The sequence below is a fragment of the Gymnoscopelus microlampas genome (assembly GCF_963454915.1).
Source record: "Gymnoscopelus microlampas genome assembly, chromosome: 11".
Classification (NCBI taxonomy): domain Eukaryota; kingdom Metazoa; phylum Chordata; class Actinopteri; order Myctophiformes; family Myctophidae; genus Gymnoscopelus; species Gymnoscopelus microlampas.
Window position 1 is genome coordinate 38,830,193 of NC_139948.1, and position 23,969 is coordinate 38,854,161.

Consider the following 23,969-nt stretch of genomic DNA (forward strand, 5'->3'; position numbering starts at 1 on the left):
TTAAATATTAGATTGTTCAATGACAACATCCATCCATATCCATCATTTAGTATAGTAGTATATATCCTTTTATCTTTTAAACCAATCTAGAGCTGATGTATAATTCTATAACCAGGCAATGAGAGGCATTAAATTCCATACATTTAGTACTGTAATTTTCAGTTAAGCAAATCATTTTTTTCTGGTAAAAACATTTCTGATATATGTTTCTCTTACTAAGTCTTCATACTACATTGTGGATGTGGATGAACAATCCACCTGTTCTCTACAATGCTTGAAACAGCATCATCTCTTATTAGTTGACTTTTCCTGACCCCTGTATCTGAATTCTGGCAGACTTCTATTATCTCTTTCATCAAAGTATGCCTCTATTCCATTCAATTTTCAACATCCACTAAATTAGAATGAACTTGTACTTTACTTAGGCAATCAGCACCATAACATATTTAAACTAGAAAAAGTGTTCCTCGGAGCACAGGTCTCCGCCAGGTCAGGTAGGTTATTGTGGCCTCCTGGTGGCGCTGTAATAGGCCAATGTGAAAAGGGTGCCATTTCTTCTTAGGCCTTGCACGGCAATCGGACACTGCATTCATGATTTGAGGCATTTTGTTCAAAAAATGCACAAATCGGCCTCCTGGTGGCGCTATAAAAGGTCAATGTGAAAGGGGGGGGGGCAGAGGTTCTGCTGTGGCATCCAGGGAGTGTGTGTGCTCAGTTTCGCTGCGATCAAGCCAACAATACCGTAGATTAGCTCCACAGACAGAATGACACACACACACACACACACACACAAAGACTCTCTCCCACCCACTCACTCACTCTCACACACACAGACGGACGGATGGACGGATGGAAAGACAGGGGGCAAAACATACTCTCGCCATGCCTTTTGGCCTGGCGGAGACAAAAATCATTAAAGACTTGAAGTGTTATTCACACTGGGAATCATCTGTACCCTCATCACTGCTCTAACATGTAATGTTATGTAACCCTGGGTAAGATATTATTAATTTGATGGTTCAATGGCAACATCCATCCATGTCCATCTCATTCAGTATAGTAGTATTTGTCTGCCAGAAACCTTTAGTCTCATGTGTTTTTCTGTGTATGTTAATAGATGTTGAAGTAGTGACAGTGTTGAACCAGAAGCCTGCTGTCTACACTTCCTACAGGATAAGAGGTCATCATGGACTGGAACTATGGACGATATGATGGACATGATGTCTGCTGGTAGAAACATGTTCCTGCTGCTGATCCTCAGTAGGTTCCTCAACTCTTTCTGGAGCAGGATTCTCCTCCACTTGATTCAGCTGTAAATCCATGTCAAATGTAGATTAGTAACTTACAGTAAGTTATGAAACAGAAAGAGCCAGGAGACCAGGAGGTGTATAATTTGTATCTGTACACCCTGTCATCACCCTGTCAATTAATGTTTTTAAAAAAAGAGTAACAGAGCAAGAGGGTATTGGTAATGAAAAAGTTGTTTTAACACATTGGGTGCCAAAACCGTATATATACGTTTTTTGCATTACAACCACGGAGTGCCAAAACCGTATATATACGTTTTTTGAAAACAAAAAAAAAATTGAAAAACATTTTTTTTTTGAAAAAAAAAACTTTTTTCAATTTTTTTTTTTTTACCTTCTAAGCACCAGGAGATATCATTTCCCGAAGATTTTGACTCCAATCCACTTTCTGGTTAACTTATGACTTCAAAAGCCTGTATCTCGGCTCCTAAAAAATGGTTAAAAATCCTGGCACTCAGTGTACTGTTTTAAAAAAAACCTGGCACCCACTTAATTAAGTCATAATTGTGATTGTTGTGAAAATGTAATTTATTTGTCTTGAGCTACACATTTCTTGTCTAATTCTCTAGACAGACTGATATTTTATTCCTAATATCTTTTCGCTTCCACCTGAATGAAGTGCAAATTCATTAGATTTGTATAGATATTATATCAGCATGACAAGAGAGAAAAAAAGAAGAAACATTCAAAGGTGATACTGTTTATAGTGGCATCATTTTCCAAAAAAAAAAACACAATTCCAACTGCCACTTACACTAGCTTGGTGTAGGCTTTTTAGACACGTAAATCAGGTGGGTTTCTCTGTAATTGCACATCCATAGTAAAAACTGGACCACAGTACTCACAGACTCCACGAGACAGGGATGAGGTTAGTGGAGCTTTACTGAAGTCCAGCTCAGTTACAAAGATGCATATAAACAAAAAACAAAAAATATAAAGTCCTTGTACAGTTTGTCTTGTCTTGTCCAAACAGGTTATAACATCCACAAAAAGCACCCGAAAGTACGGTCAAAACTAGCGTCTTACAAACTTTTTCTCTCATTAATTCCTTCGTCAACTTAAGCAGTCACAGCTGCGCTCAGCATAGTATTTAACTCAACTGTAGGGGGCGCACTTTACCATATTAAAGTAGACATGGAACCTAAACATGGATAGCTATCTAAACATGCCTTAAACCCAACACAGATGACAATACAGCAGTAGAAAATATGTGAATTAAATACAGTTCCTAAATTGGCTCTTACACTGTTGATACTTCATAGCCTGCACTTGGTGTGCAAATGCACACCAGAGGGCAACATTGGACAAGTGTGACCCTGCGTTTTAACAGCGGGCAACTCCGGGCGACGTCGCCCAAAAATATAATGAAAGTCTATGAGAGCCGGCGATCGGGCGAAGTGGGCGGGGGGGGCGATGAAAGATGGATTTTCTTTATCTTTTTGGGCGATATCGCCCGGCATCGGCCGGAGTTGCCCGCTGTTAAAACGCAGGGTGACTGTGAAAATGTTACTTGCACAGATGTCTGGAATGACTTGGAAATATCTGTGACCAGACCAACCAGATAAAACAACTATGAAGTGTACACATGACTTTACCCACACCCCTCTCTTCCCACCCAGGATGCACCTGTCTGGCTTCCTCTCCAGAGCGAATCGGCACTGTTCCTCTCCTTATTTAAGTCCATGTAAATTGAGAGGTTAACTCTCTGTTCTCAGTACTAGGAGGAACTGAGCCTGGATGGAGACACATCTGCAGATAGACGTAGAAGACTGGCTGTGATGACACATCATTATGTGCTGTTTCATGCAACTGCAACACATGAAGATCATCATTCATTTTAGTCACTGTATTTGTATTCACGCATGCCATTCACACATGCAATGTGTGAACCCATCGTCAAAGAAAATGGAAAAACTGCGCTGAATCTGTTCTTGAGAGATTAGTCTAACCCTAACCCCTAATTAGCACTGTCTCTCTAACTACCCCCAAGAGACAAGGGGCAGTAGCATGCCACTTGGACACAGGCCTGGGTCTGATCAGCCTCGGTCGGGTCGACTGGAGGAGGGTGTCTGTTGCAAGACCCGAAACACCCAGTAACTCCAGGTAACAACACTGATGATGTGTTCAAGTGTGTGCATCAGCTGATGTTTCATTAACAAAAATGAAATAATTTTAATCTAATAACAAAAGATTGCCCTAAGCACAGTGCGTACCTCCGTCAACACAATGCTATTGTCACGATATGCCACTTCCACCGAGACATGCGTGATTATGTAGTTTTGACCTTGTTGTTGATTGTGACCTTGACCTTTGACCTTTTTGACACAAAAGTCAATCACCTCTTTGTGGTAGTTTATTGATCCTTTTAATCTGTTAAAGTTTAATCTGTTTTGAAGTTATTTTGCTAAGAAACAAACAAACAGAATAAGATGAAAACACTGCCCCTGTTGAAATCCGTCAATGGAGGTCATATTAAATGAAAACAATGTTAAAACACTTTAAGCTGAATATTAAGGTAAAACTGTCGATATCCTAGAAAATGAACAGAGTAAAGAAATTCCATACAGTAAGTCATGTACCAAAGACTATATCTGTGTAAATGTTTAAACTCCTCCTCCGTTCCCTATAGTGTTCTTATAAACTCCTACAGTCTCTCCTCTCCATTCCAACACTGTTCATCTCTCAGCTGAACAATAAGGGACGTTCACACCACACTGTGACAACATGCTGCCAACTCTCTGCACTCTCATCACTGTTCTAGCATGTAAGAAGACTGACTTACTGTATACTATGACTTCATGTTGGATTCATCATCTTGTCTATTTCTCTTGGCTTCATGCTCTCTTGTTGTTTCTCAGGTGTGAGTGGTGTGACTGTGGTGACACAGAAGCCTCCTGTTGTGACAGTGAGGAGAGGAGAGACGGCCACCATGAATTGTAACCTGGGGACTGTTACTAAAAGTCAAGCTCGCTGGTATAAACAGGTTCCAGGTGGAGTTCCTCAGTTTGTTTTACATAACCATCATTCATATAGTGCTCCAACGTATGGCTCTGGTTTCTCCTCTCCTAAATTCACATCTAATCATCAGTCTAAATCTGATTATCGTTTGATCATCAACAATGTGGAGGAGTCAGACTCAGCAGTTTATTACTGTCACACATGGGACAGCTCTGTTAATCAGCACGTATCACAGTGATTTACACCATGACAAAAACCTCCTCACTAAACACTTCTGCTTTTTGGGGTTCTGACAACAAGATCGAGTCACTATAAAGTTTGTCACTTCCCTTTAGGTTCAATTGAAGATATACAATTTTAATCTAAAAAATAAACTTGGAGCTCAACAAATTGTCTTCTGTAATGAAGAAAATATTAAACATTAGATTGTTCAATGACAACATCATCCATGTCCATCTCATTCAGTATGCTATATTAGTAATTCTTTTGTCTTTTGAACCAGTCTAGAGTTGATCATGTATATTCTTTGTACATGGCAGGCAATGAGAGGCGTTATTTAATTCCATACATTAAGTGTAATTTACAGTTAAGCAAATTTTATTTTTTATGGTAAACATCTCTGATATAACTTTATCTCACCAAGTCTCCATAAAAACAATGTTGAGCCTGTTCTCTACCATGTTTAAAACAGCATCAGTTGACTTTTCCTGACCACTGTATCTGAATTATAGCAGACCTCTATGATCTTTTTGATCAACGTATGCATCTATTCCATTCAATTTTCAACATCCACTAAATTCTAATTAACTTATACTTACAGTAACTTAGGCAATCAGTACCATAACATATTTTAATAATAAAAATAAATGCAAATAAAAATGATCAGTGACTTAAGTTACTGTGATATCTCTACTTAGTGCTTCTCATCTTCCAGCATCTACATGATGACTTTGTTACCTGAACATAATGAAAACAATACAACGTGCTGATTAGTTTACAGTTCCTGTATAATCAAAGAATTTCAGAAAATACTAGTTTTATCTAGCAGTGACATGATTAACCTACAGTAGGTCACCAAAGAAAATGTTGCCATTGTATGTTTCTGGAAGTCACAGACAAGTCTGATATACATACAGTATTTAGAAATATGAATATGCATTTAATATGTTCCTTCTTTCTTTGTCCAGAAACATAAATATTCAATATATAAGTGGTTTGCAAAAAGGTACAAGACAACATTTTACTCTGAGTACCAGATTGATATGACATATTCTTATTACATAAATTATATTCCTATAGACTGACCTGTGACTCATTGGCTGAGATAACGACCAACCCCTTTCTTGGAGCTCATATAAGTTCATATGAGTTCAAACTCTCACACTTGCCTCATTATCTTGGAAAGTGAAGTCATTCTCTTTACATTCTGACATCATGCTAGGAATCATCTGCATCCTCATCACTGCTCTAACATGTAAGAGTTACACTAGAAAATACTGTATATTCTATTGGAAATATTACATTCATTTTGAAATGTTTTAAAATATATAATCTGAAAGAGTAATAGTAGGAAAAGAAACACTGATGGAACCATTATGTTTTTTTTTTTAAGTTTAAAAAATGTAAATTTTCCTTTTATGTATTTTACTTTTACAGATGTCAGATGCCACAAACAAGTTACGCAGACTCCACCAGTACTGACTGTGAATGAACGACAGACTGCAGAATTTGTCTGTGATATCTCCAGAAATGATAAGCAATATATTTCCTGGTATAAACAGATTCCAGGAGGAGCACCCTCAGTATGTTTTAAGACTTTGGCACAGTCACAGCTCCCCTAATGAATATGGGTCTGGTTTCTCTTCTGACCGTTTCACATCTAACGGCCAATCTGATAAAGATTATCGTTTGATTATTAATAATGTAGAGAAGTCAGACTCAGCAGTTTATTACTGTTGCACATGGGACACGTCTGCTAATGAGAACGTACACAGTGATTTACACCATGACAAAAACCTCCTCACTAAACACTTCTGCTTTTTGGGGTTCTGACAGTCAGATCGAGTTAAAGTCATTTTAATGTTTACACTCTTGTCATTTTGCTTCTGTAAAACTCAAACCTAAATATGAAACTCAATTCACATTGTGTTCCTGGGTAAGATATTATTCATTTGATGGTTTAATGGCAACATCCATCCATGTCTCATTCAGTAAAGTAGTATTTGTCTGCCAGAAAGCTTTAGTCTCATGTGATTTTCTGTGTATGTTGACAGATATTGAAGGAGTGACAGTGTTGAACCAGAAGCCTGCTGTCTACACACTTCCTACAGTACAAGAGGTCATTATGGACTGGAACGATGGAAGATATGATGGACATGATGTCTGCTGGTAGATACATGTTCCTGCTGCTGTTCCTCAGTAGGTTCCACAACTCTCTGTAGAGCAGGAGTCTCCTCCACTTGCTTCAACTGTAAATCCATGTCAAATGTTGTACATCAGTAAGTTAGGAAACAGAAAGAGCCAGGAGACTCTGCTGTGTATTACTGTCAGATATTAGATCATTCTCCTGATGAAGTTTATCACAGTGATTCACTCAATGACAACAAATTCACTGAGGCTTTCACTCTCATGGATCTTGGGACTCCATCCAATCAACATCAAACTGATTATAACCATCAACATCATTGTGATTATCATGTTGACATCCAGGATGAATCAAGTGGATTTTAATCTTGTGGATTCAACACACATTCTACATGAAGTGGGATTTTAAACGTGGACCACAAACAGACATGATGTTAAAATGTCACAGTGTTGCAGGGTCATCAGATCAGTGTGAATAGGAAGCGTCAGTGCTGTTCCTCTATGCAGTGAGAGTGAGGAGGTTTTTGTATGGCCGTGTACACAAACTGAATCACTGTGGTATTCGGACAAGGAACCAAGCTGTTTGTGACTGGTGAGTACCCTGTTATCTACTTAAAATATGGGCTTCTTTTAGCTTTTTGGAATAGAATATTTTTTCATATAATGTTTACAACTTTTGGATGTTTTAGATTTTGTCCTATTTTAGTATTGTTTAGTGTTTTGTACGTTTATGTACTACACAAACACACTGATCAAAATGGTTTAACTTGGAATGAAATCTGAATTAGGAATTTAATATTTTCTCAGTTAACAATAAAGACAGTTAACAATATTATTTAAAACAATAAAAAATATTTGTATTGGTTACTTTAACATGCAAATGCAGAATATTTGGTTACTTGGTATCACCATCGTTTTTTCTTTAATTATATTTAATCATATTTTATATAATCTGCTTATACAAATAATGTTATTCTTTTCTTTTTCTTTCTTTTCATGAAATTGTACCTTTTTATAGTATTTAAACAGATGTGGAGGACAATATATGAGATTATGCTATTTTAAAGTTTGTTTTGCTTTGACCTTAAAAACGAGACGTTACTTAGCACTATGAGCCCTATTTTGTATGGCATCTTATGCCTTATGACTAATCATATTAGGCATTTTGTATTATTCTGAAAAACATTTTGAAATAGTGAAAATAGCCCATCTACAGCGACACATTGTGAGCTTGTAGATCGGCTATTTTCACTATTTTAGTAGTTTAAGTTTAGTCACAAGGCACATAGTCTCGCGTAGCCAGACCCCACAGAAAATGAAAAACAGCGACAGATTACAAGGCACAAGATGCCGTGCAAAATAGGGCTCTGTGTATTTTTTATCCTTAATCATATCTCATTGGTTTTACGATGAAATTATACTTTTTTTGCTGCTGAAAAGTCTTATTTTCACTTGATAGTCGTTGCATTACACTGCCTGAAGAAGACCAATTAGTTGAAATGGGTTACGTGAGCTGAGTCAGTGCTCCATAGACATTTTTTATCGTCTTATATATATATTTTGTGCATCCTTCAATAAATGTTTTACATGCATTTAGCACTTTACATTCTTTCATGTTTTCCCCTATAATCATTACCATTGCAGAATAATCAATAAAATCATTTACTTTTTGTCAAAGCAAATAGTTTTTGATGATTTGTGATTATTTCTAAATAGTTTGAGGTGGGACTTTGTTTTAACACTTTGTAATTCTCCACATCTCCACTCCAAGTTTATTATAAATGTTATCTTAATTTTAATATAAAGGCAAATATGAATCGATCTTGGATTGTATATTGTGTGATACTTTTTTCTTTCCATCTTTGTCAGACTCTACCCTCCCTCCTCCAGTGGTGACCATCTATCCTCCATCCAAAGATGAGCTTCAGTCCAACAAAGCCACTCTGGTGTGTGTGGCCAGCAACATGTCTATGGGCTTTTCAGAGGTTAGCTGGACAGTAAATGGAAACGCAGTGAACACTGGAGTCTCAACCAGCACTGCTGTTCAGCAACCAGACAACACTTTCCAAATCAGCAGTTCTCTGGACATGGAGACATCTGACTGGGACAAAGATCAAGTCTACACATGTAAGGTGTCTGTGGGCTCCAACGCTTCTGAAAAAACGATCAAGAAGACAACCTGTGACACTGAAGAATAGCATAACGATACATTCTCTCTCTTTTTTTGCTTCCCTTTTCTCTCTGTGCATTACAAGTTTCAACAAAACAGATGTTTGTAGAAGTATTTCTTATAAATAGGAACAATAATTGGATACCATTTGATTCTCAGCTTCTACGTATAGTGCATTAGATTTAAGTAAAATGTTCTTTATTTTGCTATGAGCAGTATTGTTTGGCCATTATTTCAATAAAAAGCATTTCAAGTCAAAAGGTGTTTAGTACTGTATATTATATTGTCCTTTGATACTTTAGAAACAGAGACAGTGTAGAATTTCAGGTGAACAGTTATTGGCAGTTATTATATTTGGGTTACTTTAAGCTGCACACAAACCTATTCATAATGACTGTATAAACACATTAGGCTACATGATACAACTACTGTACCAGTCAACAGTTACAATTTCAAATTTTGCTATGTCTAGGAAAACTAAACTACAAGGTGTAGTTTTCCAAGACATAGCAAAATGCTATCATCAACTTTAAAAAATATATATTTACAATGTATGTTTTATCTTTATCATTGTTTATTGGGTAAATCTAATGTAATGAAGGTATTATGTATTTCACAATCATGAATAGTCTTTCATGTCACAAGAGATACATTGAGAAATGCTGCCACTCTGTGGTAAAAAGTGTCTTTGCACAAGCAGCCCGATTTAAACATGTTTGGATTTGATTTGCACAAATAAACATTTCAAATAAAGTGAATACAAATGTCTTAAAATGTCATAATTTTAAACCATCTAAATGTCTCAAATAATTATCTTCATATGAGCTCAAACTCTAGTTTATAGAAAATAATAATGTCTCACTTCTATCACATTATTATTACTTTATATTTATATTTCCACATTATTTACATTCAAAGTCAAAATCTCTTCATTTTGCAAACGTATACATTCAGGTTATTATTGTTCAGGACAATGACAGATTGTTACAGTCCTATCATGTTCTCTGTGGAACTCTCCTCCCTCTTGTCCTGGTGAGCATCTGTCCTCCTGGGCCATTGCCTCTGGCCGGAGCCCTCCTCTGTGCCCGTAGTGGTGATCTCAGGGCTACCGGGGGGGGAAACCTCTCCATGGGTCGCTGAGGGGCGGCCAACGCAGGACGTGGGGGGAATTTACCGGCCTGGAGGTCGTCTACAAACGCTTCCACTCTGTCAAATTTGTTGGTGAGAGTACCAAGCTCATCCTTCAGAGAGTTGAACTGCCTGTAGAGATCACTCAGTGCGTCTGACAGAGGCGGGATTCTGAACACAGAGAGAAAAAAACAGGTGAGAACATCGTAAGGCCGTTGCTTACTCCACTCTTTTAGGGCTGAAATTACATGGGGTCGGGGACCCTTCCCGAACCGATTTAGTTTCGTCTCTAAAAGTGTAGGCCTATTATGCATCCAGTGGCGTGCACAGACATTTTGAGGGGCAGGTGCTCAAGTAAATTATACTTTTTTTTGTTTACTTGGTCTGCTTTTTTCCCCTTTACACCTATACCTCTTTGCAAAAAATAGCCGATCTACAAGTCCACAGTGTGGGCTTGTAGATCTGCTATTTTTGGCTAAAGTTCTCTTCAGAAAAGGGATGCTAGGTTTCGAGTGGTTATGGTAAAAAGAAAAATCATATCACATAAAGATTTGACGGACCCCCTGTAGTAACTCTGAGGACCCCCTAGAGGTCCCGGACCCCCTGTTGAAGACCCCTGCTGTAAACTGGGCACACTTCAAAAGGGCACTTCTGATCAAGAGGGCAAAGGGCAGGTGCTGTAGCACCACCTAGAGTCTATCTGTGCACGTCCCTGGCCTATTCTGCATCTGCCTTTAGAAAGAAGACACTGTGGAACACTGGTATATCTAATGTCCAGAGGGAGTGTGCATCTGAAATGGTACCCTCTATAAAACAACAGTTAGATGCTGGAAGTAATAGATGATGTAAACTGCTTTTGGTATTATTTGTAGTTTTTTAAACTTCCAACAAATTCATGCACACTATGACCATGCAATATGTCTACCTATAAACACCCTGCACCAATAGATGGCGCTGCAGCTTCTAAGTTGTTTGTTATAGTTCATCATGAGATTGACATTTAGACTGCTACAACACCATTTTAAATCCAGTAAGACTATTGTGGCATTCTTCTCTACTATCCCACCCTCCTCCTTTCAATATTAGCCTATACATAGTGCTTTGTGCTTTAGTTTATGGCATGTTTTGTAACACAAAAGTAATAATGTATTACTTGGTACAAGTTATAGTAATAGGATAACATGATTTTTTAACCGATTTGTATTGTAATGTATTGTATTGTATTGTATTGTATTGTATTGTATTGTATTGTATTGTATTGTATTGTATTGTATTGTATTGTGTGGTATTACAGTATGTGCATTACTGATGAATTGAGTACAATGGACTGTGACCATGGAAACCATGGAGGTTATCCTTTAATCATAACCTTTGACTGTACTACCTGTACTGTTAACACATTTGTTAATTAAGTATTCAATCAATCACCGTGAAAGTAACAAGTTATATGCAATACTGTAGGTCACATTTGAAAAACTAACTTCCCCAACATTGCAAAACAGGGTGTCACAGCTTTCCTAACTCAAGAGACAAGCTCACACACTAGAGACAATCATTGAGTGACACTCCCATTAGGGAGTGTGATTGTCTCACACCTGTGAACCAGATGGAGTGTTTGTATATAAGAGCACATAGTGAACAGTATTGTAGGACACTATTGAGGAAGGTCCAGACGGACCGAAACGTTTGTCATTAAAAAAAGTGAGTTGCCACAGCTAACTCAAGATATGAAACGGAAGCAGCATGTCATAATCTGCACAAAACAAATTAAAAGGCAGATACAGAAATAACTATATATTCAAGAAATATCAGAGCATGCAAGTTATCAGACCTACTACTGGCACTTTCTCTAAACAAACATCATGCTCTATCAAGAGTTACGACCATTGTTATTCTCCTTGTAGATCTGCTATTTTTGGCACCAGACACCATTGTACGACCGAGAAAGCTATAAATTAAGCATGAGCTATTGGCTCTGTGGACTAAATCCTTGTCTCTAAAGGAATAGGTCATTGACTCTGAGTTACAACTTTTGTTGCTCACTAGTGCACTAGGCTGGAATAAATCAGCATCCCTCTGAATCTGTTTCCAGAGTGAAGTCATCATCACACAAACATCCTGCATGTCTTGTATGCACCGCTAAAGCTCATCGGTCACATGAATGGACATGACTGGTCAGTGGTCATGTGTAATGCAGTGCAGGTTATGTTAATCTTATATTTGTAGTGTTGTGAGAGCCAGTTATTTTCCCCTCACACATTTTTCTCTCTCTCTCTCTTCTCTTCTCTTCTCTTCTCTTCTCTTCTCTTTCAACTTCAGCCCTCAACGCTGCTCTGTTGCGAGCCGGGTTGCCCCACTTCTTAACATCTTTGAATGTTTTTTCGTATAGAGATGTTTGTCTTTTACGGTTGCAGCTTGGGCTGGCAAAAGTCAAGTCAAATTTCCCACTTATATTTCACCTTGACCTTGAACTCCAGTATTGACCATTAACCCTGTCTGTATAACCGGTACAAATCAGGGGAGAGTGCCACCTACCTGCTATACTCTGGCAGGACAGAAGCAGGGTTGTTGACAAGAAGGTCTTTCACTTGGGTAATGATTGCATATTTCCAGTTGTCCAGTACCTGGGTGAGGTTGGAGCAAGTCTTGGCATGGCCGTGTTCTGCCAGAGGTGGATATCACAATGAAATTAATTTAACTCAGAAGAGTGTACAAATGGAACCAAATGGACCCATAAGAATTGTATTGTGTATATTCAGTCAGGGCCCGAAAGGACAATGCGTATGCAGCCCCATACTCTGGTCTGTATAATGCTGTGTCATACCGTACAAACCTTCTCCAGATTCATTTCAAAATGTCAATTGTTTTTAGCTTTGAACATTTTTGAAAATGTGAACATCAAGTCACAACCCTGACCTTCGTGATCCCAAGCTGAGGTCTCCTGTTTCCATTTCTGGGCTCCACAAATTGACAGAATACATAGCAGGGCTGCAACCCCTTTCATCATCATCTTCCTCACCTAAGGATGACAAATGTATGGGTACCGGCACATTAGAAATAAGAGTGTGTGTGTGTGTGTGTGTGTGTGTGTGTGTGTGTGTGTGTGTGTGTGTGTGTGTGTGTGTGTGTGTGTGTGTGTGTGTGTGTGTGTGTGTGTGTGTGTGTGTGTGTGTGTGGATAGATAGATATTGGAAATGCACAGATATGAGAAGATCAGTCAATCAATCAATCAATCAAACGTTAACCAGTGCTACCATGCTGTTCTTGTTCAATCCACCTACCTGTGAGGCGGTGCCGTGGGGCTATTCCCAGTCAGAGCAGCAGAATAACGTCAGTGTAATGATCCCGTAACAGTCAGACTCAGAGAAAACATGACCTGGGCAGCATTCTTATAACCACCTCCCCAAGCTCCCAAAGCCCGCCCTCTTCCAGCTCCCGCCCACTTCGGCGATCACTTCCTTTCTGTCAACTGCACGTAAGCACACGACCGCACGTGCATTCGCACATGCATGCACGCGCAAATGCATGTCAAGTAAATTGGCAGATGTGCACAGAATGTGCACAGAATGTGCACATCTGGATGGACATCTGTGTGCACATGTGTGTGCGCATAAGTTGACCGCGTTCACTCGGCCTGCCATTTTGCTCATACCACCCTCCAAGCGTGACGTAACGGCAAAATGGCGGCCGTTTGAATATGGGCTATCGCCTCCTCAATGGAAATATGCTGGAAATATACTGAAGCATGTACTGTATACTATGACAAATTACCAAATGAGTCTTTACCACAGTGGTAAAGAAAATTCCCTATCTATACTCCACATGTCTGCGACTGCTGTGGGCGGTGACTGGTGAAGGGCACCATTAAAGGTGATTTACTTAGTTGTGTGAAAATAGCCGATCTACAAGCTCACGATGCGTCCCAGCACGGCGCTTCATGAGTTTTTAGATCTGCTTTGGTGCACAACCAAGTACAAATCTGCCATATTCTTTGCCAATGCAGCAGAGGAAAGGCTCCAGTCCAGCTGAGGTGTTTGATGTAGTGTAGCACCATAGATGTGGGCTCCAGAACGGCATTCCTGCTGTCTACTGTAATCGTCTGCTAAACATCTGTGCTTTACCAGCGCCAGCCAACCCCGGTCCATTCAAGTGTCAGGGGTGATCAGCACCATCACATCCAATACTTTGACTGGACTGGAGAGCCACATCTACACAATAAACTCTGCTTCATTAACCACATGAACCCTAGCATTCCTATTCTGGGACGAACATTCAGTGAACATAGCACTGAACTTGTAGAAGTTAACTTGTAGATCGGCTATTTTTGAGCGAAGAGAGATTTGGTGTAGAGGGGAGAATTAAGGGACCAAGGATAGAGCCCTAGGAATAATGGTCAATGAAATATGCCTTATAAGGATATGGAAATGGAGACTAATAATGTAGAGAAATAATTAGTCACACATCCCAAGAGCAAATGAGCACTGTGATATTTCAAGATATCATAAAACGAAACACAAACAGTACCCTTTATTGCATTAAATTATAATCATGACCATTCTGCCCATCATTACTGAGTAATAAAACGGATGTACATTTTCTGACCCATTACCAGATCAGAACAAGAGCAGCCAGCTGGGTCTGTAGAACAATAATGTGGTAAGAAATCATGCTCCTGAGAGACTTTAAGCTTTAAACTCCCCCAGCCCTGACTGAAAAACATGCTGTGGTCTGCTATGAGGAGTAACAACAACAATAATAAACTGGCTCTATGGAGGCTGAATGAAGTACACACCAGCCAGTACAGTTTTGAAAAACTGTTTGGCTTCATGTAAGTCTACAACACTTTATCATAGTATGTGGGGAAACAATTACATGATTTATAAGCAGTTGAAGCAACGTTCTCTTTAGAATGTGTTTTATTCCTAAGACAGATTCTTTCGATTTTTAATTTGAACAGTTTTGGACGGGGAACAGTAACTGGAATCAAAACGCTACAATAAAAAAGATGCATCACCCATTTAGTTGCACTATTTTTTAAACGGCATCCACAAGAAACCATTTGCCTTGTCATTTTTCAGGTGCAATTCATTTGTCACAAATGTTTTTTTTAGCATTTGTTAAAAAGATTTGTAATGTAATACTTGCATTTCTCGTAGCCAGTGACACTTTCAAGTTCAGAAAGCATAATTCTTCTGGATGTAGCGAGTGTGCATGGAACTCTGTTCATGACTCATGGCTCAATATATAGCAAGGGTTTATTTCATGTATGACATGACATAATTCTGTTGCACTAGAGCAGAAAGCCAGAAACATGACTGGACTCTGTTTGCTTCTATCTTCTGTCATAATGGTTTCCAGCTCCATTCTTTATGCTGTACTGTATGGAATGAATGTAAGACTTATTGTCCATACTATATATCTTGGACAGACCACAGAAGGGTAGGAGCAGCGCAGCAAAGATTTGCAAACAGGATAACAGAAAGACTGAAAAACGAACAGATATCCATCATAAATATCTTGGGGGCAGAGGGAAAAGGACGCAGAGTAAATGTTACATCACTACTCCATTCATGCAATTTAATGTGTATAGCAATGCACTGTGGGTGTATTCACTTTTTTTTTTACAATACGGCAGTGCAACAAATTCTGATGGGTATTCCTTCATTCACATACATTGTGGAGACTGATAAAAGAATCTGCATTGAGTCACACCATAATGAACTGGCAGATGATTTAGAGTAATACTAAGTTGAATCACATTAGTATTTTTTGCATGGAAATTCTATATGCAAAAGGCTATATAAGCACCATCTGTATCTCCACACTACTGTATTCCCAGTTTTGGTCTGTGCTTTGACTCCTCCTGTCCCATCCAGCTTGATTAGGAGCAATAATTCCTTCCAGCTCCCTACAGCCCAGGCCAGCCTGCATGGGCCAGGGGAAAGAATGACAGCACAGGACCTTAAGTCAGTGCCAGGGAGTGAGATATCCAGCCCTCTCGTTCTGTTTTTCACCTTAATGTCTCTTCCAGCCTCGATCACATGCTGCTTGTTAATGACATATAGCGAGATATCAGCTAACGACTATATCAGGGTGATGGAAAGAGGGCCATTGCTGCAAAAAGTGTTTTCAAAGATTTTGGCCAAAACAGGGGATTATCACACTGGATTATGTGGCTGTAATCACTGTGAGGGAACTGGGTGACAAGCAAACACTGGTCAGTTATGGGTTAGTTACTGACCTCATCTGCCATTAAAATATGAATCAGTGGTTTCTCTACCATGGTAGTTGCTTCCTAAACAGATGCTGCCATCCAGGAACCTTCCCGTGTGAATGTTTCTCAGTGATGGGAGCAGTCTGGAGGAGACATTTACCTGTATGGCTCAGACACACTGATGGAACTCTAATGTTGGAACAAGAAAAGCAGATTTGGGAATAGTGAACTAAGAGAGAAAGCAGATAGTGGAAATCCTAACCAGAAGCCAAAGAACAACAGACACAGACATGTGAGAACACCTTTGAATTGTGGAGAGATGGAGGATTTTCCATCGCCCCGAACACAGGAAAATTTATTTCCTGCTCCAATGGCACTCAGGAGATCAGGAGATAGGACAGATTAATTCATTACCAGCAGGTTCACTCGACTGAAATGATTCCCAGTGCTGCCTGCCTGTGTGTGTGTGTGTGTGTGTGTGTGTGTGTGTGTGTGTGTGTTTGTGTGTGTGTGTGTGTGTGTGTGTGTGTGTGTGTGTGTGTGTGTGTGTGTGTGTGTGTGTGTGTGTGTGTGTGTGTGTGTGCGTGCGTGCGTGCGTGCGTGCGTGCGTGCGTGCGTGCGCTTTAACCACTTAAACTCATACGTACATAGTTGGCCAAGACACCTCAGGGTACTTGGCCTTTAAAAAATGTCTTACTCACAAACATCTACAAGGCGAATGCTCACATATTTTTGCTGAATGTTCACTTATTATGACATGCCCAGAATAAGCATGCTAGGGTTGGTTAATATAGAATATGTGCTGTACTGTATATGCACTGTATGACATACTAAGTAATACTAAGAGGACAAAAAAAAAAAAAGGTTTTGTCCACGTCATGAAGAAAATCCCCGTCACAGAGTATGATCGCATTCTTTTGATAGTCTTCACATCAAACATTGAGCAACTGTAGTACTGCAGGCCTACATCTGCATTAATAGGTTTAGAAATTATTTTTGCTATTTTTTTTACTGCGATTTACTGCTCACAATTACTCCATACATTGTCATCATCAAAGCACAACACAAGTCCCTGAAACTTCATATATTAGATCTATAACTCAGTATCAGATACAGTGGTGCAATTTGGTGGTCAAAGGTCAAGGTCGGCGATGAGCCATACGGCTCAACTATGCTCAAAACAAGGGTGGAATATATATAAAAAATATGTGTGCATTTGCATTTTTATATATGTGGTTTGTGCATGCCTGCATGTGTGTGTGTGCGCACACACTTGTGAGTGTGGCGATATCTTCCTCTGCTGAGCCAATAGAGCGAATAGACTTGCAGGAGCCGGTAATATTAAACCATTAACGAGCCTGGAGAAGTTTCTCACACTGAGTTACCCGATAAAGAATAAAATTGTTTATGACCTAAGCTGCTGGAGTAGGGAGATGGCTGCTTCATGGAGCTGTTTTTTCTCTCCCCATCCTTATTAAAAAGCAACTAACAAGTCCATACATCTCCCACTTTGGCAGCAAGCACATCATATATTCATATCTATCATAATACAGTACACTGGAGTGAAACCAGAGCAACACTGGTTATATGAAGGTTACTGCATATGAAGGAAAGGAACATTTCATGTATTTTAGTGACAATCTTCTAGAGACTGCTACCACTACAGAAGAGTAGTAATAGTTGTATATATACGTTGCATCTCTCTTCTATGTCTGTAGAGATGGTTGATGAAACATTGATGTTTTTTATATGATCCTTTTGGCCATATACATTCTAATTGCTTTTATGGCAGATGGTGAATATTCCTGCTTTCCATTGAGGGCCTGTTAATTTGTCTGACGTCAAATTCTGTTGGAGATCACATTCAGTTGGAGATCACATTTTCAAAGTATTGAGTGTTAAAACAATTAGTTTTCCATCGAGAACAAAATATGCCAAAGTGATGTGATAGCCTGTATTTTCCATTTGTGGTATACGCACTTTGTGAAGAGTGAAGACTCATCGTGCAATCTCTGGAATCTCAACGCAAAGTAAAGGGTTCATAAATGCCAGGGTGCCCAAACACAGCAGGTGCATCTAATATAGGCTAATAATAATAATACACTTTATCCATCTGGACTGTCTATTGCCTGTTAGAGCCAAACTGTCTGTCACACAAGCCCTAGATATGCCAACTCTACCATGATGGATGAGAAGCTTTCAGAAGAGCTGCATCAGCGATGTGCACAGACATGAGAAGATACCCAAGATGAGGTTTAGGGCCATTCAAATATGTGAAAGTATTTGTCAAACTATTTTAATTGGTATTTTTTAGTGTGGCATGGATTCAACAGGCACTTGCATTCCATAGCTTTACATATCATATATGTAACGCTATGGATACATATAACATATCACTGTATTATGCAAATTCATTTTACCCATTAAGTTGACTTTTTCTCTTACAGTCCTGGCTAAATTGAAAAGCTAAAAGTTAAGTATCAGTTGGAGAGAAACATGATGTTACAGGCATGCACTTTTCTGATAAATGAAAGGATTTGCACTATATTCGTCATCCTCAACAGCAGCATAATCAGCATCATCATCAAGATTATCATCATCGTCATAAAAGACAAGGAAATCCTGCTGATACAGGACTCAGTCATCATCCTCTAACCTTTCACTGTCTTTCACAGATGAAGTTTCTGGTGGTATGGAGTTCACCTTTCAACAAGTGACTGTTTTATTATTTCTGAAAGTGGAAACAGAAGAACAGGTGGGAATGATTAACTGCCCTAGCCAACCTAACTCAGGGTACGCAATGGTGCATTCGATCCCGTAGAGGCTTTGCAGGGTCCAACACATTACAGCACTGAATAAATACCTAATATCTAGATTTGTTTCAATGTTTCCATGCTTTCATATCTTTTTAGCCCTGCTGTCAATCCGTCCTACACTTTCGGCCCAAACAACATATCTTGAAATATACTGGCTGCATTGCCATGGAATAAATCTGTGCACCTTCAGTCTCCGCTAAGGCTGCAGCCTGGCCCTACTGGTTTAGGTGACCGCATGGCCTTTGCTCTAGCGCCACCCGTAGGCCAGGATTTCCCTTTGCACACAACAGAGAATAGCTATGAAACTTGCTGAGCACATTTATGCTCATGAACCAGAATCATTTGAGTGACCCCATGACCTTTCCTCTGGTGCCACCCCCAGGCCAAAATGTCAAAGATATTTTAAGATATCTCATAATCAAATAGGAACATGAATCCCAGCAGAATCCCTACTGATTTTGATGAGCCGATGGTCATTCTTCTAGCATCGCCCAAAGGCCTAAGGCACTTTGTAGATTTATAATTATGGTACGTTAGTTGAATTCACAGTAAAGTTTTTGCTGTTGTTTACAAAATTGCTACCCCATAAAGGTCCATTTGGTTCCATTTGTACACTATCTGAGTTATAGACCTGTAAGGGTCCATTTGGTTCCTAACTATTAATCATTTAGGACCCCTAGGGGTTCCCCGATACCCCTTTGAGAACCACTGCAATATATAATATATTGGCACAAATAATAATCTTACATTTTTCATTTCCCCCCTTACATTCTTACTTTGGTCCATTTGGGTGTAGCCAGCATGGATTTTAAACTCTGTTAGTCTTGTTAAATTACAGGCCTGTCTTGCTCCAGCCCTGAACATGCTAGGCATACTGTAGCCTATACAAGGTAGTTACAGATTGCCTGCAATCTAATGACACTGACGCAACGTAAAATGTTAATTTGATAATTAGACAACTTTGAAAATAGTCACCTGAGAATGACGGTTTATCTGACCTTTTAAGGATAATTCCTTTTAACAGGTCGTTCATGAAAGTCCTTGCGGTCTTGTTTCCAATGAGAACCTGTGAGCAATTAGGGGTTAAGAGTCTTGCTCAGGGACAAATTTCATTTCATCGACACATATGCTGTCCTGGCCGGGAATCGAACCTGCGGCAACCAGGGCCTCTGGTGTGTGTGTGTGTGTGTGTGTGTGTGTGTGTGTGTGTGTGTGTGTGTGTGTGTGTGTGTGTGTGTGTGTGTGTGTGTGTGTGTGTGTGTGTGTGTGTGTGTGTGTGTGTGTGTGTGTGTGTGTGTGTGTGTGTGTGTGTGTGTGTGTGTGTGTGTGTGTGTGTGTGTGTGTGTGTGTGTGTGTGTGTGTGTGTGTGTGTGTGTGCCTCCTCACTGAGGCACGCTCTGATACATTTCTAATCCCCTCACTGTGACTCTCACATGATACTGAAAGCCCAGCAAGCCCCGTAGGCCAAAGCTACACACCGCATAGTTTTACAATGGTCACTCACATGGTCTCTGTCTGTAGTAGACGAGACGCCTCTCCGCTCCATTCTACAGTGTATCTCTCACACCAGCTAGGAGGACAGGGTGGTTTACCCAGTGGTTTACAGTATGAAGAGATTTTTGGTCATGAGAAGATTTCCTTTGCCCTGGTTAAAGAGGGATGCCACGCAGAATGAGAACACACCACTTCTACAACCAAGGGTAAGGTGCAACCTTTTGATTCAAGTTGTTCAGTGAGGTACATTCTTAAAGGGGAACGAAACCCTAGGTAGATTTGCTGTGTTTTTTCCCCTCTAAGACAGGGGCCTTCAAAGTTTTTCAGGTCAAGGACCCGGTAGCTGAGAGAGAGAGAGAGAGAGTTCATGTTAATGTGTATTTTCAGACATTTAATGTAAAAATCACACAACCTGTCTCACCGTCGTGAGACAGGTTAGTTTGGGAGGCATACGATAATCCGACATCCCATTTCTCCGACTATGTGGCATCCGCGTGCGGTTAGGGTTAGGGTTCGGGTTTAGTTTTACCCTACTGATGATGTGTTGTTGCAATAGTAGTCCCGCTCAGTTCGAGAGGAACCACAGGTTCAGACATTTGGTCACACAAACAAGAAACTCTGAGAGACCCATAGGGGTCCCGGACCCCCTGTTGAAGACCCATGCTCTGAAAATTACAGAGTAAACACATTGTAGGCTGTAACGCAGCTGCAGCTAATAAAATTAATAATGGGTGCATAATGTTCTGTGCAAGCTTGACCATACTGTTGACTACTGTCAACGCTTGTCACATTGGCACACCTAAATATAGCAAACCCATTATTCATTTTATTAGCTGCAGCTGCGTTGCTTACATCACAGTGTACTATAAGGTCAGCATGACATGTGTTTACCCTTCTGTAGTTTTTAACCTTTACACTTTACAGGAAACTACAAAATCGGCCAAGGTTTCATACCCCCTCTCTCTGAGCGGGCGCTCGGGTGGGCGCAGTGGTAAAGTGCCTACCCACCACCACAGAGGCTGGGGGTTCGAATCCACCGCGATGCATCCGGCTATGTCGAGCGTCTATACGAACATAATTGGCTCGTGTTTGGGGGAGGGGAAGTTGATAATTGTCACTTGGGAAGAAAAAGGGGTAAAGAAAAGCACAAAAGAAAAATCTCTCTGTGTCAAAAAGAAGTGTGATTAATGGCTGTTTCACGGGGATAAGGGGGAAATAATTTTCCAGGACAATGGTGTTGTATTTACTCCTATGTCTTTCTGCAGGACGATTCAACAGGGGGTTCTGAGGAGCTTTCCGTTGTGGGGGCAGATGACAGTACAGAGCTCCAACAAGCAGGACAGAACCAAAGTCTCTCCAAAGCAAACAGAATCCCCCTCTACCGCTCCCTCGGTGACTGCTTCTGGAAATACTTCTTGTTCGTGACCAATCTGCTCTTCACTGTGATGGGCCTGTGTGTTCTTGTCTTGGGGCTGTGGGGCCTCATCAACAAAGAGTCCTTTGCACAGGAGAAGATCGGTAGCCTAGGTACGGACCCTATGCTACTATTTGTGACTGTAGGCTTTCTGCTGTCCTTGCTCTGCCTGTCTGGCTGTGTGGGCACCCTGAGGGAGAACTCCTGCTTACTGAGGCTTTATTCCGCAGTGGTCTTGGTGCTGATCACAGCCCAGGTGCTGGCCGCCATCATAGCATACAGCTTCCAAGGCCAAATAGTAGTCGGCCTGCGGTCGGGGATGCTAACAGCCATGGCTCGCTATCAAGATGACCTGGATCTGAGGTTCATCACGGATGAGATTCAGACCGGCCTACAGTGCTGCGGAGCAGACAACTACCGTGACTGGGAGACCAACATGTGAGTACAACGAGACTGATAGTTCACAGCCAGGTCATGGAGAAATCAAGGTTCAAAGGTATTTATTGTCACATGCGCTGGTAGCAACACTACCCTGGAGGCATTGACATTCTTGTAATGACGTAATAGAAATTTAAAAGGACCATTTCACCCATTTTCAACCTATCTTCATTTAACCTAATTGATTCTGACTAATGCTCATTATAAGATGGTACCATTTATGTCAATTCGCTCTGTATCTCGGAGGAGGGCTGTGGACAGTTCAGACACCTGCCTACTAGTGACATCATCGGTAGTCAGGTTTGGTCATTTCAAACATTTTTTATTTTTTATTAATGCAAGAACAATGGCTTCTATTTCATATGCCTACTTTCCAGGAAGAGAGAGGCTGTGTATACTATTAGCTTGGAATCCCCTTCGATGGTGTCATTGCAAGGCAGGTTTCTGAATTGTCCACAACCTACTGTACCAATGAGTGAGTAGACGTAAGTTGTGCCATCTTATAATAATGAGCATTAGTGAGGATATGAAGATGTGGTTGAACATGGGTGAAGTTCTCTTTTATGTAGGCAGCTATACGATACTGTACGTGGTACAGTATCATACATCAATGGCGGCCGGTTCAGGCGCTATGATATACAATTTGAATATCACTATGATGAAGTCAGTTTATTTAGAGTGTGAACAGGACATTCAAACATACAAAACAAATCGACTTCATGTGACATATTACGCACACCAAAAACGATTCCCCAAGGCCCTGCTGTGATCCGCCCATCCCTGAACACTTCAACATTTTCCTTCCTACAGATATTACAACTGCTCAGCGCCAGGGGTGTTGGCGTGCGGCGTCCCCGCCACATGCTGTGTAGACCCTCTGGAGAACGGGACGGTGTGGAACTCCCAGTGCGGCGTAGGGGCCCAGATGTTGGATGAGTTTTCGGCTCAGAGCGTGATCTTCTTGGGTGGCTGTCTGGGGGGAATCTCCCGCTGGATAGAACAGCACACAGGGCTCATAGGGACAGTCAGCTTTGTGATCGTCAGTGTCCAAATTCTGACTCTCTTCATCACCACACGTCTCCTGGACAACATCCAGTGGCACAAAGCTAACAGCAGATATGCTAATGCCGGAAGTAGTACATCAACCACTTAAGTCCTATTTTGTGTAATGTTTCCAAACATTTCCGGAAAACGGACGATCTACATGCTGCAGGACAATGGTGTTTGTGGATCTGCTATTTTCAGAAAATCTTGAAAGAGTTTCACCTGTAATGACATGCCCAAAATAGGGACACCAGGGTTAAAGCGGTTAACACACATGATTTATGTATATGATGGAGGGATAACCCCCACTACTACCCCATCCCCCTCGCCTCAGACATCTTCCTCAGACCACAGACCCCCGTCATAGTGGCGACATGTGTGAGCTCACACCCACATGTGCGTTGCTAGCTATTTATAATATCTATGCAAACACACACACATTATTATTGTAGGCATAGTTGATACAAATAGTGTTTAGAAAACTTGTGTTTTGTGCTTAGTCATCACTATCAAGATTCATTTATCCTTAATGGGCACCCATAAAATATCATAAAACACAGTCAGCGTTGGATCTGCATTGTTTATTTTTACTTTTGTATGTGAACATGAATGCAAAAGATAA

The 23,969-nt window shown here is 40.4% G+C and overlaps 3 protein-coding genes across 3 annotated transcripts; 2 read left to right on the top strand and 1 right to left on the bottom strand.

Moving 5' to 3' along the window:
- The first annotated feature begins 3,979 nt into the window (after positions 1–3,979).
- Positions 3,980–8,837, top strand: LOC311055956 (immunoglobulin lambda-1 light chain-like). Its single transcript, XM_084072258.1, has 4 exons — positions 3,980–4,071; positions 4,166–4,491; positions 7,188–7,221; positions 8,499–8,837. The coding sequence occupies exons 1-4, from the start codon at positions 4,032–4,034 to the stop codon at positions 8,825–8,827; spliced, it is 729 nt and encodes a 242-aa protein (XP_083928384.1). The 5' UTR covers positions 3,980–4,031; the 3' UTR covers positions 8,828–8,837.
- A 159-nt stretch (positions 8,838–8,996) lies between these two features.
- LOC311055957 (uncharacterized protein) lies at positions 8,997–13,318 on the bottom strand. The gene is made up of 5 exons (XM_084072259.1): positions 13,209–13,318; positions 12,844–12,946; positions 12,463–12,589; positions 9,133–10,098; positions 8,997–9,070 (listed from the first exon to the last, which is right to left on the bottom strand). The coding sequence occupies exons 2-4, from the start codon at positions 12,935–12,937 to the stop codon at positions 9,795–9,797; spliced, it is 525 nt and encodes a 174-aa protein (XP_083928385.1). The 5' UTR covers positions 12,938–12,946; positions 13,209–13,318; the 3' UTR covers positions 8,997–9,070; positions 9,133–9,794.
- A 7,246-nt stretch (positions 13,319–20,564) lies between these two features.
- tspan10 (tetraspanin 10) lies at positions 20,565–23,593 on the top strand (the record flags this gene model as incomplete). The annotated part of the gene is made up of 3 exons (XM_084072119.1): positions 20,565–20,657; positions 21,717–22,303; positions 23,114–23,593. The coding sequence occupies 3 exons, from the start codon at positions 20,565–20,567 to the stop codon at positions 23,454–23,456; spliced, it is 1,023 nt and encodes a 340-aa protein (XP_083928245.1). The 3' UTR covers positions 23,457–23,593.
- Positions 23,594–23,969: the final 376 nt, after the last annotated feature.